Source organism: Gymnodraco acuticeps, unplaced genomic scaffold (assembly GCF_902827175.1).
Source record: "Gymnodraco acuticeps unplaced genomic scaffold, fGymAcu1.1, whole genome shotgun sequence".
NCBI classification, from domain to species: Eukaryota; Metazoa; Chordata; class Actinopteri; order Perciformes; family Bathydraconidae; genus Gymnodraco; species Gymnodraco acuticeps.
In genome coordinates, this window is record NW_022990027.1 from 1,115,009 (window position 1) to 1,134,322 (window position 19,314).

General features: G+C 40.4%; 1 protein-coding gene and 1 pseudogene across 2 annotated transcripts in view; one reads left to right on the plus strand and one right to left on the minus strand.

Moving 5' to 3' along the window:
* Nucleotides 1-6,513, plus strand: part of afap1l1a (actin filament associated protein 1-like 1a) — a 34,650-nt gene extending 28,137 nt beyond the window's left edge. For both annotated transcript variants that reach the window (XM_034214917.1, XM_034214918.1), the window contains exons 16-19: nt 77-244; nt 1,095-1,270; nt 1,385-1,507; nt 5,827-6,513. In XM_034214917.1, the coding sequence (XP_034070808.1) occupies nt 77-244; nt 1,095-1,270; nt 1,385-1,507; nt 5,827-5,853 (494 nt within the window). In that variant the 3' untranslated portion in view covers nt 5,854-6,513. The remainder of the gene's footprint in view (nt 1-76; nt 245-1,094; nt 1,271-1,384; nt 1,508-5,826) is intronic.
* A 1,395-nt stretch (nt 6,514-7,908) lies between these two features.
* Nucleotides 7,909-14,301, minus strand: LOC117545232 (annotated as a pseudogene).
* Nucleotides 14,302-19,314: the final 5,013 nt, after the last annotated feature.

Below are 19,314 nucleotides of genomic sequence, written 5' to 3' on the forward strand. Positions count from 1 at the left end.
TAATGTTCTGTCTCCTTCCCATAACCCCTGCCCATTTAACCCCTCACCTTTGCTCTCTTCTGACATTTTCACATAGATGAAAACCAATATGGCAGGTATGGGAAAACGCGAGCGGATGAGGATGCCAAACATTACCTGAAAGAGAAGGAGGAGCTGGAAAGAGAGAGGGATGGGATACGAAATGCACTTGTGACCCTCCGTAAGGAGAAGAGAGAGCTGAAGGAAGAGCTGAAGACCGCCTCTGGTAAAGAGACACAAAGCAAATCAGACATCAGTTGAATTTCTTCTCAGTCATTACTGCTTCAATACAAGTCTGCAGCCTTTCAGTGTCCAGATACTGACATGTTTTACTGTAAGCATCATAGCTGTTCTCTAATACCATAGACAATTAGAGGCACCAAGTCTCCAAAGCAAAATGGTTTGTTTGTAAGTTATATTTTTCTTATTTATCTGCACTTCAATCAGAAGGCTTGAATATTAATTAGACATTCCTTGTCCTGTCTCTGACCCTTATTACTTATCTTATTAGAGGGTCATAGACAAATTCCCTACAGGGACGACTAAAACAACTAATTGCTTTTGATAATTAAACCAAAAACATGGCTGTGACATCTTTTTCGAATCAAATTAATTTCCTGTATTTCCACATAGCATGTTGAAGAAATATTCAGATCTTAAATCTGAAAAAAGTAGCACACTACATGTAAAATAATTACCTTTAAGGAAAAAGTACAAAAGTAGAAAAAGCAGAAATAGTCATTAAGAAAAGAGCCATCATCCAACTCTAAATAACATTTTAAAGGATAAGGTTTTTCTTTCTTTGAGGGGTTAAATATTCTTCCAGTTTATAAAATGTTTGTGTAAAATGTTGAATCTGAGATGTAACTAGTATCTTTAGCTGTAGTGAAGTATAGAAGTACAATATTTTCAGTTTGCAATGTCGCGAAGCACAGGTATTAAGCAGCATAACATGGAATCACTCAATTCAAGTAAAAATACCCAAACCTGTATTTACAACCACTTTGTTTGGTTGACGATAATTGCTTTTCTGATCATTGTTTGTCTCATCGTGTTGCTGTGTTGATATGTTGCAGAGAGGAGGATGTCCTCCCTGAACAAGCGTGTGTCCCAGCTGGAGGACACCTGTCGAACCAAAGAGGCGGAGAGGGTGGACCTGGAGCTGCGGCTGACTCGGGTCACAGAGAACCTGAAGAAGAGCCTTGCTGGGGGAGCTCTGGGTGCGCCTGTTGAGGCTAAACCCCCTCTTAAGGTATATATCTTGCTTCATGTGTAAGAACCATAGACTGTATATATAAAGGTAAGGACGCACAAACACATGTTAAACGTGGTATATTTAATTATTTGCCTTTTACTTTCTGTGCAGGCCTCCAGCAAAAAGAAACAGAATATCTACAGTGATGCTTTACCAGTAAACTGTGCCTCAGAGATGCGTCGGAGACCTCCATCTGTTTACGCTTCTTCTGGAACTGTCATGCAGAAAGCAAAGGTAGCTGCTCAGTAACTCTCACTGTGACTTTCGTGAACAATACCCAAGCCTGTCATTAGGGGCAGGTTTCTCTCAGGATTCTAGGGTCACAACAGCGTGTGTCATCGTCTAATGGGTTTTCACGGTTCACACATATATAGAAAGCCACTTTGGATATTCACGATTAAGTGCCGGAATGGTAGGTGTTATCCATAAAAATGATTCTATACATAATTGTGAACACGTTTAAAGATAATTTGTTTTAACAATATTGTTTACTTCAACTATTTGTTGTGTATTACCTTTTTTTGTTGGCATTTGCCATTTTTTATGAGTAGACTATCAAAACCAAAGTTCTCGGAGCCTGTTTTTCAGGTCTCAGGCTCGAAAATGACATTCCTAGAACAAATGACCATATCTTCCCTTCTAAAAGGGTTAAATTAATAATCTTTTTTCTCAAAGCAAGGTTACATCTGTGAGTTGGATGTAGAAGTGTCAGAATCAATTGAACACAGATTGAACACAGTAAACAAATGTAAATTATAGTTTGGAGACCCGTGTTGACAACGCAGCGTCATACTTCATGAATGAATAGTGTAAATAGCAAATCCTGCTTCGTAGTACAGGCCAAGTAACCCTTTTAACGAGTTAATAAAGTGTGGCCTCGTTGTATTTAAAACGTGGCCATGCTTTATTAAGTTGTGCGCACGAGATGTAAAGCGTGGCCACGCTTTAAATACAACGAGGCCACGTTTTAAATACAACGAGGCCACACTTTATTAACTCGTTAAAAGCGTTACGTGGCCTGCGTTACTATTCATTCATGAAGTATGACGCTGCGCTGTCAGCACGCGTCTCCATGTTTGTGATTGGTCAAATATTGCTAACCCCGTCCCTTTCACTTGAACGCGCTCTCAGCCGGACAGAGAAACCCTGGTTGATTTACTGAATTGATAACCAGCTTCGTAGGACCGCTTAGCGACATCGCGTTTGTTAGGCTTAGTTAAGCCGGGTAAATCAAACATATCCAGGGTCTCTTGTTGAACTGGCTTCGTCGTACAGGGCACTGGAGTGTAACTCAGCAGAATCTGAGAAGAGCAGCACCAGCTGCAAAGAGCTGTGCCTTTTACTGTTTACTTCATTGTTTCCGTTCATTACCGCTGAATAGAGATTGAGGCTGCTACGTTTAACCACACACAACTCTACACACGGCGAACTACCAGAGTATTCCCCCTCGTTTTATGAAGGAGATGTCCTGTCATCAGGGCGCATGATGTGTGTGCGTGTTTGTGCTCAGCTCCGCTCTGTGTGTGCGTGTTCGGTGTGTTTGTGTATGTCCGACACCACCGGCATTTGTTTTCAAATTACCACGAACAGTAATTTACAAAAATCTGGTTCTCAATAGTTATATGTGTATTCCCAAGTGAAATAAATTTGTTTAATCTTAATCTCGATGTAGTGCTATAGTCCTGCCGGAGTGCACCGGAAACAATCGTATCGTAAACAAATGCCCACACACACACTCACACACACGCCCTGGCGACCGGACATACTCTTCATAAAACTAATCAATTTAAATTGAGGCCACGCTTTATTAACTCGTGAGCACGCTTTATTAACTCGTGCGCACGCTTTATTAACTTGCACAAGTTAATAAAGCATTCGCACGAGAAGATATCTCGTGCGAACGAGATACGTGGCCACGTTTTATTTATTTTTCTCTCTAGAACCCTCCAGAGCTCCGTATGTCCGTCCAAAAAATATATATATACTTTTAGTGAAAACCACCCTTGAATGATGGGATGGTAGACTAAAAGCTTTAGGAATCCAAACTACAACATATAATAAGTACCCTGTATCGAGATTGATGCAAAACAAGTGAAGTGTGACCTTTTTAGAGAGATTCAGAAAAATATACCCACTTCTGGGGTCATTTGGGTGCATTTTCCATATCTCTGGCCCCCCTTGGTCGAGCTAACTTTTACTCTCCGATTTTTACATAAAAATGGAATTATGGATTATAAATATTTTTTTCAAAGTGACAGGCACATTCAATTAACCTATGGATTAACCTTCAGCAGCGTTTTTATCGTTTTAATGCCATTGAACACGACTTTTGATCAGAATAACAGCTAAGATGAGACGATGTCCTGTTTTTCCTCCATAATGCTACGTGTTGTGATGTCTGTGTTTGTTTCCCCTGTTGCGAGTTCTGATCGCTCAGTGATCATACTATACCTATATAATCTGTGGAGTCTCAGATTTAATCGGATATCTTGTATGTGCAGTTACGATAAGTAATAAGGGTATCTTTATCTTGAGTTCTGTGCCAAATTGTGTTAGCATTTTTCGCTCAGGGGTCATTTAGATGTTTCTTGTGAGACTTGTGTTTTGTTTTGGTAAAAATGGTTTGTATTGTCAGTTAGCTGAGATTCTTCCCGTTAATCTGGTATAACTAGTGCTGTCAAAATTATCGCGTTAACGGTAATTAATTTTTTGAATTAATTGCGTTAAAATATTTAACGCATTTAACGCATGTGCAGAATGGCCCGCCCCATACTTGCGACCAGTGGCAGCGCCAGGGTATGGCTGGGGTAGGCTACACCCATACCAAGAAATGGCTTAGCCCTACCATGAAAAATGATGTTAAAGTAAGCAAAATAAAGTCTGCCAACTCGCGCGAATTAAATTGCACAGACAGCAGTTAGTAAGATTGATTTCAGTAGCCACGGTTTTGAAAACTTTTGTCACGTAGTGATCTTCTCAATAGAACATCTTTGATAACGGCGTGGTGTTGTTGCAGGAAGTCCCGACGGAGAATACTTTTGCTGTAGTACAGGGGTGCACATAACTGGTACGCAGGTTATGTGCGTAATCTGAAATGCGTACCGTCACTTGTGTCACAAAGCGCATTTGCGTACCGACGTACTTGTGAAGCTTTTCCAGAAGGCGGTTAGATCACCGGACGACAGAGTCGGTCTCCGTGTGCACAGACAGGGCTGCTGTTAACGTCGGTCTGTACAACGGAATTGTGCCAAAACTACGCCAACCGGCTGCGGAGGGAGACTCCCCCCCCTTCACTGGAGAACTGCGCTAAAACAGCTGATCACAACGTTCACACTCTGTGGTCACGAAGTACTCCACTAGCCGCCGCCCCCCCCTCCCTCTGTCGACTTTCCTGAAGTACTCCCCCGTTGATAGAAATCAACACGTAATTCATTAAGACCCCATGGTTTGATGATTGATAGGTGTGTGGGTTGTCTTTCATTTTGACAAGCAGAAATGTTTTATAATAAACATAAGGCGCTTTCACACTGCGGTACTTTTCCCACAAAGGTTCATGTGAACTTAGTTCATGTGAACTCTTTAGTTCGCATGAACTAAGTACAGATCGCGTTCACACTGGAAAAAGTCCGTGGGGGTGGATTAGGCAAATGAAGCCGCTGACGTCACTTGTTCTTCTTCTGCTTTGGGTTTACTGGCAGGCCGCAAACCACTTCATGGCGTATACTGCCGCCCAAAGTCTCCGGCCGGAAGTCCCCGGAGTTGGGGACTGGCTTCAGTAGAAGCTGCTGGGACTCCCAGCAGCTTCTACTGAAGCCTTCCGAGTAAATCGCCAGAACGCCGACACCTCCTCATCTCCACCACTCCCATGTTTTATTTTGTGTTGCCATAAATTAGTCTCTCTGCGTTTCTGCGCTGGGCTAATGCTAATGCTAATAATGCTAATGCGAGGATAATAAAATGGCGACTTCACAAAACTTTTTGGGAGTTTTGCGGGGCGTGGTTTGCAATCCTTCCAGCCAATCAGAAATGTAGCTCTTTTCTCACAAAAGAGCCGGGTAAAAAGGTTCACATGAACTAATTTTAGTTCCGGCTCTTTTTGGTGTGAACGCGATAAAAGAGTTCACATGAACTAAGTTCACATGAACCTTTGTGGGAAAAGTACCGCAGTGTGAAAGCGCCTATAGATAGCCTACTGTATGTTAAATGGATATATCCGCCTTCTTTCATTTATCTTTCCATTCCCACAACAATATACATAAATAAATGGCATATTTTGGACATAGTTCGAATGGTGATTAATCATGATTAATTAATTAAGCTGTGATTAATCTGATTAAAAATTGTAATCGTTTGACAGCCCTAGGTATAACACATTAATAGGTTTTTAAATATTAAGATGCCCTGAAAAAAAAAGACCCGCCGAAGGGGTCTTTGGGGCTTAACAGGTTAATAATGCTCTATTTATTTTTGCTGTTTCTTTGTTTACTTGTACGTTTCAGATGCACCTGCTTTCATGTTGTTACTGAATCTCCTACATGTGTTTACCTTTACAGGAATGGGAGTCAAAGAAAGCAACCTAAGAGCAGCATTATGGAGAGGACTGGAAAAGAGAGATCATGGACGTCAGGATGTTGTTACTGTGAAATTCAATCTCTCTAAGGATATCCTTCCATCTCCAGCCCAAAGCAAAGACTTTTCAGAGGAATACAACTGTAATGACAGAAATTGCCAGCAGGTGGAGGTACATCTCTCTGAATATTTACTCTTCTGTCTCCCTTAGAAAATGTGAGAATCCAAGGACACTTGCAAGTCTTTGTCCAAGTGATTTCATTGTATTTTGTGAAAATGTGGCAAACAGGAATGAGGGTTTATGGCAGAAAGACTCAAGAGAAGTGAATTGTGTTGTAAAGGAGGGTTAACACAGGATTATGTTCTAATCCTGTGTTAAATGTGGTGAAAATTGTGAAGTAGGTTTGAGAAATGACGAGGGAGGCGATTAAAGCCACAATATGTCTTCTTAAATAATCTACTTTTTTTATTTGCCTGTACAGAGTGAGCCATGACTACTGTTTTGTATTTTATTTTATTTTTTAAAACATTGTTCAAGGATTCATTTCTCATCGTCATTATCATCATAACTACCTTTAAGAGGTATTCAGTAAAGTGCCATAATGGCTGTGTGAATTATATATATATATATATATATATATATATATATGCCAAACATCAAACCATCTGTTGAACAATGTAACATATTCCTTTTCTTGGCAGATAAATACACCATCATTTATGGCGCATTTCCACTGCAACGGGTAGCCCCGTTTAAGCGTCCCTAAGCGTCCTCGCTCAGGCCTCGGGCTGCCTCGCTGGCCGTCCGAGGCCGTGGCGCATTCCCATTACAGTTTAGGACCTGGGGTAGCAACGCAGTGTAGGCGGGGCGATCGGCTTTGTTTTTGTTCACATTTCGAGTTGTTCCGTCGAGCTCCCGCTGGATTTGATCATCCCCAATGAGATGTAGGAACGTCGTCACCTCCTCGGTCGACCACGGTGTGCTTTTCTTATTAGACGTAGCCATTTTTGTAGCTCATCCGTTTACAAAATGCTGTTTATAAAAATGCTGCAAGCTTGCTTCTAAATATATATGCGACGCTAGGGATGAACTCGCGCGCGATCTTGTGACGATTCTCTCTGACCAATCAGCAGGCGAGAGTGTTGACGTTACTAGTTCAGCCCTGGCCCTGGTCTGATAGAACCACGATTTTATGGGGCCGGAAAAAGAGGGGAAAAGTACCCGCTAGCCGGTACTAGGCTATATGGAAAGGCCACCAAAAACTGGCCTGGCCGCTTGAGGACGGTTAAGGACGCTTAAACGGGGCTACCCGCTGCAGTGGAAATGCGCCATTAGTGACTAACAAATTGTTGCTATTGTTGATCAAATTAATCATTTGCAGAGTGGTCAAATCCCCACTTTTATGTAATTTAACAACTTTTCTGCTGAACCTGTGGTTGATTTTTGCACTTTACTGTTCTCCTACCTGGATAAGGGAATAATAAATGTGTGTCTTATTCTCAAACATGTGATCTTAATTCATTTGTTACAGTACAGACCTAAAGTACAACGCATTCTCAGTCTCACTTTTATTATATGAATTAACATGGTATGAAGTAATTGTACACTTTACGGTCTCAAACAATGTATGAAAGCCAAAATAAAGACACTAATACATCATCAGTCACTTAATAAAGGCAATTCAATGCAACACAGTATAGTGTGATGCAGCTCAGGCAGCCTATCGTTTATAACTAGTTTTACTAGTTTTTATTGGACTAAACTTGTCAGGAAATAGACAGAGCCAGGCTTTATTTGTATGTTAAGATGTTAGTAGCCATCCATTTAAAAATGATTAATAAAGCTTTCAAAACGGTAAAATGCAAAGAAGAATTTCTAATGCCGAATGATGAATAGGAGTTTCTAATTCATCATTTTCTAGCCCTGTTTGAGGGACAAAAAGGTAATACATTATGTGATACAAAAAAGAATGTATGATCAGTTTAGATCCAGTGGCAAATGGTATTGGGTCTCAAATGAGAAGATGGAGCAGCATCAAGGATGGTGAAATGAACAATGCAGCAGCTCAGAGGAACAGATAGTAAAGCCAGTAGAGGATATTGACACGGAGGAACGCCATGGGAAAAGCGGTGCGAGAGTGGCGATCGATGTTGTGTGGATTTTCTACCGTGAAGGCGCAATCCGCTGCCTGCTCCAGGGGCTCCTCTGCAGTGGAGCTCATCTGCACAGTGTGTTTCGGCTGGGTGGAGCGGACGATGGGGATGGAGCCGTTTCCGTTGGATTCATCAGTGGCGGCGCCAGGGTATGGCTGGGGTAGGCTACAGCCATACCAAGAAATGGCTTAGCCCCACCATGAAAAATGATGTTAAAGTAAGCAAAAATAAAGTCCGCCAACTCGCGCGGAGTAAATTGCACAGACAGCAGTTAGTAAGATTGATTTCAGTAGCCACTTGTCTGGAAATATCGAAGATTAGAAGCGGTTTTGAAAGTGTAAGTAAACCATTTAAGGGTAAAGTTGTTCCTTTAGCTGGTGCCACAGTGATGATGATGTATTTATACTATCCTTATGAATGCAGGACAGTTATAATGCTTTAAGGAAATTGGTGCAATCCACTGCGTCTATTTCCTACATGTTGGATCACCATGTAAAGCCAACATGTGTATATTGTGTTTATATACTATTTGTATCCACCTACAAAACTCTTAAAGATGAATACAGTTGTGTTCAGTTCAAATGATTGTAATTGTATGTAGTCCTATCATCTACAATATTTAACATCTTTAAACCAAGTGCATGTTGCGAATAATTATTGTTACAGTTGATGAAGGGGCTGGGGTGTCTAAAGTCAAAGATGAATCTTGATTGGGCCAAATTTGACCTCAAGTCACCCAAAACAATGCTGCTGGGTCTCCCCAGACCCGAACACCAAATTATACACTTTTTTTTTAGAGACCTTCAGACTTGTCAAAAATTGTCTCAATCAGTTTTGTAGTGTTTATATAGCTGTTGTGGAGGATATCATGAAGCCTTGTTCCGATTAAAAAAAACTAGAGCGTACTTATTATATAATTTTAACTTGAAACGGATCACGGGAGACCCGAACACAACATAAGGGTTAAATGAGTGTATATTTGTCGTTTTTCTTTCAAATCTAGAATACCTAACCGCCGATGAACACAAATCTGTCAGCATTGTGAACATTTACTTTTCTGCTTTTATATTTTAAATAGCACCACTATAACATTTGACTATATTGTGTTATAATATATATATATTATGTAAATGATGCTGTATGATGTCCTTTTGTTGTTCTATTTATGTTTTTATGTTTCATGTGGAACTACTTGAGCAGGTCTCCCTTGAAAAAGAGATCAATGATCTCAATGGGATTTATCTGTATAAATAAAGGTTTCAAATGAAATGAAATGAAATATGTTTTCTCTGCTTTGGTCATATCTGTCTGACCATATATAAAGTCTATAAAAGTGATTCAATATAAGAAGAATTGATGCACTTAGGCTCTTAACTCCATGATACTTTGACCTTTAGATAAACCCAGTTAGATATGACCGATGCAGGTCCTGGCTGGGACAGAGGACTGGCTGATCCAGAATGAGACCCAGGAGAGGACCACCAACAGGATGGAGGGGACGTACGTCTCCAGGATAAAGAACAGCACGTTTCTACGCAGTGCGAAATGCAACACCAGCTTAGGGTATTGTCCTGTAAAAAAGACAAGGTACATATTGTAATGATGTATCATTTCTGCTCTCATATATAGGCTACTCATTTGTTAGAAGGGGCTTCTGGGGGTTGAAGTATCCTACCTGTCTCTTACACAGCCTCGGACACTAAGGTATAGTAGCTCAGGTATAGCTCTCTACGCTGTACTGAGCCAGCCGCAGTATGTCGAGACCAGGCACGTGCACACATAGACCTCAAAGTGGGCTTGAGCCCCTGCCCTTTTTCTTCCTCCAGAGAAAATTATTTTTTTATTTTTTTAAAATATTTATTTTTAATAAATGAATATATATCTACTGCAGTTAGCGCACAGTTTCCCTTTCCAAAAATATATTGATTGAATAAAAAATAAAGATATCAGATTAAACTGTCAAGTTCCGATGCTCTCTCTCTACCCTCCCTCCCCTCTCCACGTCTCGCGCACAGCGTTGCGGACAGTCATCGGCAGTCACCTCAGACAGAAAGGTAGCAGCACCTCCCACCTCACAGTCCCATGTTATGCCGGCTTTTCTTGGCTTGTTTGAAGGTGAGTGGTGATGAACAAATGACTAAACTGCCAGTGCCTCTAGTTTACAGAGCTTAGCCAAAAGCCAAAAAGCAAATAGTGTTTTTGTCAATAAATCTGAAAATACTGTCAAAAGTAATCAAAGGTTTTAAATACTGTATAGGAATTCAATGTAATATAAATCGTGCTTTGAATGATTTATGACCAAAACCCTCTGAAAAATCCTTAAATATGTATTTGCTTATGTAAGAGCTACTGAAGTGAAAATCTCCCTTTCAGAAAAAGAGAACAATATTTGGAGAAAACGGCCTTAAGGATACGATTTGTAAAATGTAACATTTTGCAAGACACTACAGGTGAATATTTAATACATTTAAGCTAATATGTATCACCATAAAACTTCCCCAGTTGATTAGGTTTATCTTACATGTATAAATATGCAAATGAGGTAATATCTTATGCCTACTTTCTGAGGAATCTAAAGACCCCACTAGACACAGTTTAGTATAATAAACACTTTACGGTATATTCTGGATGTTTCGTTCCACTATAGTTTTTCACCTCATATTTAAATATGAACATTTCCTCACCCTGTGTAATTCCTCTATAGTCTGGTTCTGCATGGTATAGAAGTGTGCACAGGCGTACTCCACCAGAGCACCAAAGATGAAGGTGAAGCAGATGCCCAGGTACACATCGATGGCCTTGATGAAGCAGTTGGCATTGGGCAGGGATGTGCGGGCGCCCATCATCAGTGTGGTCATGGTCAGGACTGTTGTCACTCCTGGGAAAAACATCAGTGTTGTTTTCATGATGTAAGATAGTGGATGAAACTCTACTTCATGTGTCATTTTTTTTGTTGTTGCTTTTTCTATGCTCTTTTATCTAAATGGGTACTGGTGTAAGTAAACCATTTAAGGGTACAGTTGTTCCTTTAGCTGGAGCCACAGTGATGATGATGTATTTATACTATCCTTATGAATGCAGGACAATTATAATGCTTTAAGGAAATTGGTGCAATCCACTGCATCTATTTCCTACATGTTGGATCACCATGTAAAGCCAACATGTGTATATTGTATTAATGCTATTTTTATCCACCTACAAAACTCTTAAAGATGAATACAGTTGTGTTCAATTCAAATGATTGTAATTGTATGTACTGATAGTCCTATCATCTACAATATTTAACATCTTTGCCACAATGGAGTGTGTTTTAACCATAGACTGTATATAGGTTTTAACCCTTGTGTTGTGTTCAAAAGCTGTTACCTTTCATGGTGTTCATGTGTCAATTTTGACCCATGATTTATCTCAGTCCAAAACACACACAAAAATAACTATCATCCAATATTGTTTTAACAACATCATAACTAACTTATAATGCATTCATAACCGTACATTCCTGTTGTCATTTAATGTTATGGCCCAAAACACATTACACCACATATTGCAAACGTGCATGTGTGTTCAGGTTCAAGTGTTAGTGTACATATTCTTTGAGAAAGGTGGAGTTCCCGTGTAGGGAAGGGGCAGAGGGAGGGGAGACCAGGTGCATGTTGCAATGCTGCTGGGTCTCCCCAGACCCGAACACCAAATTATACACTTTTTTTTTTAGAGACCTTCAGACTTGTCAAAAATTGTCAAAATCAGTTTTGTAGTGTTTATATAGCTGTTGTGGAGGATATCATGAAGCCTTGTTCCGATTAAAAAAAACTAGAGCGTACTTATTATATAATTTTAACTTGAAACGGGTCACGGGAGACCCGAACACAACATAAGGGTTAAATGAGTGTATATTTGTCGTTTTTCTTACAAATCTAGGATACCTAACCGCCGATGAACACAAATCTGTCAGTATTGTGAACATTTACTTTTCTGCTTTTATATTTTAAATAGCACCACTATAACATTTGACTATATTGTGTTATAATATATATATTATGTAAATGATGCTGTATGATGTCCTTTTGTTGTTCTATTTATGTTTTTATGTTTCATGTGGAACTACTTGAGCAGGTCTCCCTTGAAAAAGAGATCAATGATCTCAATGGGATTTATCTGTATAAATAAAGGTTTGAAATGAAATTAAATTAAATATGTTTTCTCTGCTTTGGTCATATCTGTCTGACCATATATAAAGTCTATAAAAGTGATTCAATATAAGAATAATTGATGCACTTAGGCTCTTAACTCCATGATACTTTGACCTTTAGATAAACCCAGTTAGATATCCAGTACTGACCGATGCAGGTCCTGGCTGGGACAGAGGACTGGCTGATCCAGAATGAGACCCAGGAGAGGACCACCAGCAGGATGGAGGGGACGTAAGTCTCCAGGATAAAGAACAGCACGTTTCTACGCAGTGCGAAATGCAACACCAGCTTAGGGTATTGTCCTGTAAAAAAGACAAGGTACATATTGTAATGATTTATCATTTCTGCTCTCATATATGGCTACTCATTTGTTAGAAGGGGCTTCTGGGGGTTGAAGTATCCTACCTGTCTCTTACACAGCCTCGGACACTAAGGTATAGTAGCTCAGGTATAGCTCTCTACGCTGTACTGAGCCAGCCACAGTATGTCGAAACCAGGCACGTGCACACATAGACCTCAAAGTGGGCTTGAGCCCCTGCCCTTTTTCTTCCTCCAGAGAAAATTCTTTTTTAATTTTTTTAAATATGTATTTTTAATAAATGAATATATATCTACTGCAGTTAGCGCACAGTTTCCCTTTCCAAAAATATATTGATTGAATAAAAAATAAAGATATCAGGTCGGGAGATTAAACTGTCAAGTTCCGATGCTCTCTCTCTACCCTCCCTCCCTCCCCTCTCCACGTCTCGCGCACAGCGTTGCGGACAGTCATCGGCAGTCACCTCAGACAGAAAGGTAGCAGCACCTCCCACCTCACAGTCCCATGTTATGCCGGCTTTTCTTGGCTTGTTTGAAGGTGAGTGGTGATGAACAAATGACTAAACTGCCAGTGCCTCTAGTTTACAGAGCTTAGCCAAAAGCCAAAAAGCAAATAGTGTTTTTGTCAATAAATCTGAAAATACTGTCAAAAGTAATCAAAGGTTTTAAATACTGTATAGGAATTAAATGTAATATAAATCGTGCTTTGAATGATTTATGACCAAAACCCTCTGAAAAATCCTTAAATATGTATTTGCTTATGTAAGAGCTACTGAAGTGAAAATCTCCCTTTCAGAAAAAGAGAACAATATTTGGAGAAAACGGCCTTAAGGATACGATTTGTAAAATGTAACATTTTGCAAGACACTACAGGTGAATATTTAATACATTTAAGCTAATATGTATCACCATAAAACTTCCCCAGTTGATTAGGTTTATCTTACATGTATAAATATGCAAATGAGGTAATATCTTATGCCTACTTTCTGAGGAATCTAAAGACCCCACTAGACACAGTTTAGTATAATAAACACTTTACGGTATATTCTGGATGTTTCGTTCCACTATAGTTTTTCACCTCATATTTAAATATGAACATTTCCTCACCCTGTGTAATTCCTCTATAGTCTGGTTCTGCATGGTATAGAAGTGTGCACAGGCGTACTCCACCAGAGCACCAAAGATGAAGGTGAAGCAGATGCCCAGGTACACATCGATGGCCTTGATGAAGCAGTTGGCATTGGGCAGGGATGTGCGGGCGCCCATCATCAGTGTGGTCATGGTCAGGACTGTTGTCACTCCTGGGAAAAACATCAGTGTTGTTTTCATGATGCAAGATAGTGGATGAAACTCTACTTCATGTGTCATTTTTTGTTGTTGTTGCTTTTTCTATGCTCTTTTATCTAAATGGGTACTGGTGTAAGTAAACCATTTAAGGGTACAGTTGTTCCTTTAGCTGGAGCCACAGTGATGATGATGTATTTATACTATCCTTATGAATGCAGGACAGTTATAATGCTTTAAGGAAATTGGTGCAATCCACTGCATCTATTTCCTACATGTTGGATCACCATGTAAAGCCAACATGTGTATATTGTATTAATGCTATTTTTATCCACCTACAAAACTCTTAAAGATGAATACAGTTGTGTTCAATTCAAATGATTGTAATTGTATGTACTGATAGTCCTATCATCTACAATATTTAACATCTTTGCCACAATGGAGTGTGTTTTAACCATAGACTGTATATAGGTTTTAACCCTTGTGTTGTGTTCAAAAGCTGTTACCTTTCATGGTGTTCGTGTGTCAATTTTGACCCATGATTTATCTCAGTCCAAAACACACAAACAAATAACTATCATCCAATATTGTTTTAACAACATCATAACTAACTTATAATGCATTCATAACCGTACATTCCTGTTGTCATTTAATGTTATGGCCCAAAACACATTACACCACATATTGCAAACGTGCATGTGTGTTCAGGTTCAAGTGTTAGTGTACATATTCTTTGAGAAAGGTGGAGTTCCCGTGTAGGGAAGGGGCAGAGGGAGGGGAGACCAGGTGCATGTTGCAATGCTGCTGGGTCTCCCCAGACCCGAACACCAAATTATACACTTTTTTTTTAGAGACCTTCAGACTTGTCAAAAATTGTCTCAATCAGTTTTGTAGTGTTTATATAGCTGTTGTGGAGGATATCATGAAGCCTTGTTCCGATTAAAAAAAACTAGAGCGTACTTATTATATAATTTTAACTTGAAACGGGTCACGGGAGACCCGAACACAACATAAGGGTTAAATGAGTGTATATTTGTCGTTTTTCTTTCAAATCTAGGATACCTAACCGCCGATGAACACAAATCTGTCAGCATTGTGAACATTTACTTTTCTGCTTTTATATTTTAAATAGCACCACTATAACATTTGACTATATTGTGTTATAATATATATATTATGTAAATGATGCTGTATGATGTCCTTTTGTTGTTCTATTTATGTTTTTATGTTTCATGTGGAACTACTTGAGCAGGTCTCCCTTGAAAAAGAGATCAATGATCTCAATGGGATTTATCTGTATAAATAAAGGTTTGAAATGACATGAAATGAAACATTGTGAACATTTACTTTTCTGCTTTTATATTTTAAATCAAATCAAATCAAGTTTTATTTATATAGCACATTTATGAACGATTTTTGGTCGAGCCAAAGTGCTGTACATATAATAAAAATAGCCTACAGTAGAGACACTTTACAGCAAATACAACCGCACAGATTGTTCAGAATATCAGTATGAGAAAAACGACACCCTCTATCCTTAGACCCTCACATCGTACAAGGAAAAACTTCCGGAGGAAAACCCCACAGTTTAGAGGGGAAAAATGGGAGAAACCTCAGGGAGAGCAACAGAGGAGGGATCCCTCTCCCAGGACGGACAGATGTGCAATAGATGCCGTGTGTAAATCAAAGAGATAATACATTTTACAGCATAGGTAGACCAAATGTTAGGAAATGCATGTGTCTGTAATAAGAAGATGAATCTACGAAGATGTCAACTTCAATCCTGTGGGAGCCTTCAGGGAGGCAGCATGACGAGACCCAGGCAGGACCGCAGAGACAGGTTCAGCCACGACCCGAAGTCCACGACTTAATCCAGAACTCAGGATAGAGGATCCAGGACCACAGCAAGAAGATCAGCCTTGACTCCGGATCCCGGCGTAGATATAGATACAAAACAAGAAAACATTTGGCTGGGTTAATCGGAACAAGAGAATACACAGACACAGACAGACAGACAGACAGATGGAAGAACAATTACTCCCTATAAATAGCACCACTATAACATTTGACTATATTGTGTTATACTTATAATTTGTTTTCTCTGCTTTGGTCATATCTGTCTGACCATATATAAAGTCTATAAAAGTGATTCAATATATGAAGAATTTATGCACTTAGGCTCTTAACTCCATGATACTTTGACCTTTAGATAAACCCAGTTAGATATCCAGTACTGACCGATGCAGGTCCTGGCTGGGACAGAGGACTGACTGATCCAGAATGAGACCCAGGACCACCAGCAGGATGGATGGGACGTACGTGTCCAGGATAAAGAACAGCACATTTCTACGCAGTGCGAAATGCAACGATAGTTACGGCTGTAACTACGGTTCTATGAGTCCCGGATGACCGCCAGAGGCGGTGCTTTAAGCACTGGATATGTCCATCGCACGCATGCGCAGCTCGAGTAATAACAACAAAGTCACCTGTGACCCACGTGATACCGGCTATATCAGCCGGTGTCCTCAGAGGATCTGTTCCCAGAATCTTCTCGCGAGCACACAATTCTGAGTGACAGGAAACTCTGGCGGTCATCCGGGACTCATAGAACCGTAGTTACAGCCGTAACTATCGTTCTATTTTGTCCCTGCTGACCGCCAGAGGCGGTGCTTTAAGCACTGGATGACTTATACCAACAATGTCATGAAGAATCCAAGCCCTTGCTCACCACTGGAAACAGCGGAGCTCGGCAAAAGGACCACGCCCAAAGAATGGGGAGTGGCGACATTGACCTGATGACAACTGGAGAATATGCCAGAAGACGCCCACGACACCGCAGCGCAGATGGTCTCCAGGGGCACCACCCTCAGGGCAGCCCAAGATGTTGAGATTGCTCCTTGTAGAGTGGCATCTCAGCCCGATGGCAGGGGGCGGCCACTGGCCCCGTAAGCCTGTGAGATGGTATCGACAACCCAGTGGGGCAGCCACTGGTTAGAGGGCATAACCTCCTTTAGTGCCACCAGGGCAAAATCAAGAGTTGCTCCTACTGCCGTATACAGGCAGTAGCCTTGATATACGCACTTTGGGCACCCCCAGGGCACAGCAACTTCGACGTGCCGTACTCCTGAATGTCAAAGCGTGCCAGCTGGGCAGGCTGATTGAAGTGGGTTTGTGGAAGGACCCCGGGCAGGAATGCCACATTTGCCCAAAGGGCAACGCCTGAGAGTCCCACCTCGGGCATGTATCGTTTATGGAGAGGACATGCAACTCCCCGACTCGCTTCCCTGAGGCTATGGCAAGCAGAAATGCTGCCTTCGTGGGCAGCCACCTAGGCCCCACCTGGGCCAGGGGCTCGAAGGGAGGAGATGATAGGGCATCCGGCAGCAGGGGCAGGTCCCGAGCCGGAGCCCTCGGGGTGCTAGGGGGACGCTGCCTTAAAGCCCCTCTCATAAAGAGGGACACCGACCTGTGGCACCCCGCGGTGGCACCGTCGACCCGAACATGTCGGGCAGAAATAGCAGCCACATAAATTCAGAGTGGAGTGAGAACGTCCACTATCTAGAAGGGACTGTTGTCTAAGCAACAACGTACATGCTGTCCCCAAGGAACACGCACATTATTGTCCCCCAGTTGGGGTAGAAAGTGCGTGAGTGCGAGCTGCACAGCCCGAAGCTCTAGCACAGGGGTGGGGAACCTTTTTCCTCTCAAGGGCCATTTCAATTTTTACAATATCCTAAGAGGGCCGTACAAATTATTGACCTCTGCTTAAAATAACTAAAATCACAGCCCATTCATTTCATGCTGTGCAAAGAAAAAGCAACCTCTTAACCCAGATATCTCACCATGACTCGCGTGTGAGTCATTCTATAATTTAGGGTACATTTCACATCAACAAAACTGTAAAAATTAAATAGAAGAATCAGTGGTTCAAGTTAGTATATTCCTCAGTGTAACATATCCACTAGTTGCAAAGCTTAAACTTTTTTTATTTTTTTTTTATTTAAAAGGGAAAGGATGTTTTCACTACTCAGTTTGTCAACTATGTTACGGACAAACTTGATGTCATTACAATCATTTGATTAAGTCCTGCACTTCAAGTAAAATCCAATTTGAAAGGCTCTTGAGTCTATTCTACCATATATCCAAAGATTTTTAAAAGATTCAAAAATAATTGTATTAAAGTTTAGTTTTTTCATGTAATATGTTCAGCACTGTCATTAAGGATAGGGATATTTTCTATTATAAAACTACCATACAGGTCATTTTGATAGTTTTAAGAGATGTCACGTAAAACTCCAACCTGTGTAGATGTACATTATGCTATAAAGGATATCAGAAGCACTATTTTATATATTTTAAATTTGAAAAAATGAGGTGCAACATAGAAAGTCACACATTTGACGCAAATAACATAGTTGACTGGACACATTATTAACCATCAGCACTATGTTTATTTCAAGGAAGAAGTGCAAAATTCAATTGAAACTTTCAATTAATTCAATTATGAAACACCAAATTCATACAAAATACATTACATTTGAAATGTACTAACAAGCAAAACAAAAAATCACACAGTGCAAATTAAACATTCCCTCTGATCAGTAACCGGTGAAGGGTTGGAACATGTTCTTCCAATTCAGACATTCAGAATTCATTTCTAATTCAATTCCTACAGAACAGTCTAAATAGTTTACATTTACATTGAGAAATTTGACGGTTTTATCGAAAGTGACTTGTATGTCAGACAAAGATCAAACCCACAGTAGAGGAACAAATAAAGAACAGTTTTTAAAGTAATGGTTTTGTAATGGGTTCAAACCAGCACAGGGGTCCAAGTGAAGCCTTACCGAAAAACGAAATATTAAAGAATAGTACAGTAACATTAATATTCAACAGAACAGTACTATTCAATTGCAACATTCAGTTGGACCTTTTAGAAACTAGACCAGATGTCTTTGTCAATCTCCATGTGGCGTGAGGTCACTGACTTTTGTTGGAGATTTAAAGGGATAACTGGTCCGCTTTTCAAATCTCCGCGCGTTCCTATGAAGCTGGTTATAATACAGGAAGGAATCCATATCTACAAAGTAACCGTTAACAATAATCTACTTTAATGGCAATATGACAATGCAATACAATCATTACAATACAACATGATATATTACAGTTATATTGCAATGCTTAAGGAGTAATGCCGGCTTACTCCTGCTCTAGTCCGCATACTACAGAGCTACTTTCACCCGAGGGCAGCATGTGAAGAAGAGGCCGAACGCCAGGGAATCCACCGGATATATACCAGAGTAAGAAGGAGGGGTTTGGTGTTAGGTCAGCTGGTCATCTTTTCAGGTCATCTCATTGGGAGACGCAACGCAGCAGGAAACGCAGCAGGAAACCAAACAGGCTCACTTTACAACAAAAGGTCTCAAGGCCTGCATACCTACACCTCCCCCACAGAGCAATAAAACCCTGTTTACTCCAACCAGCCCAGAATGTTTATAGCCATTTGTAGTCCTTACATTTATTAAA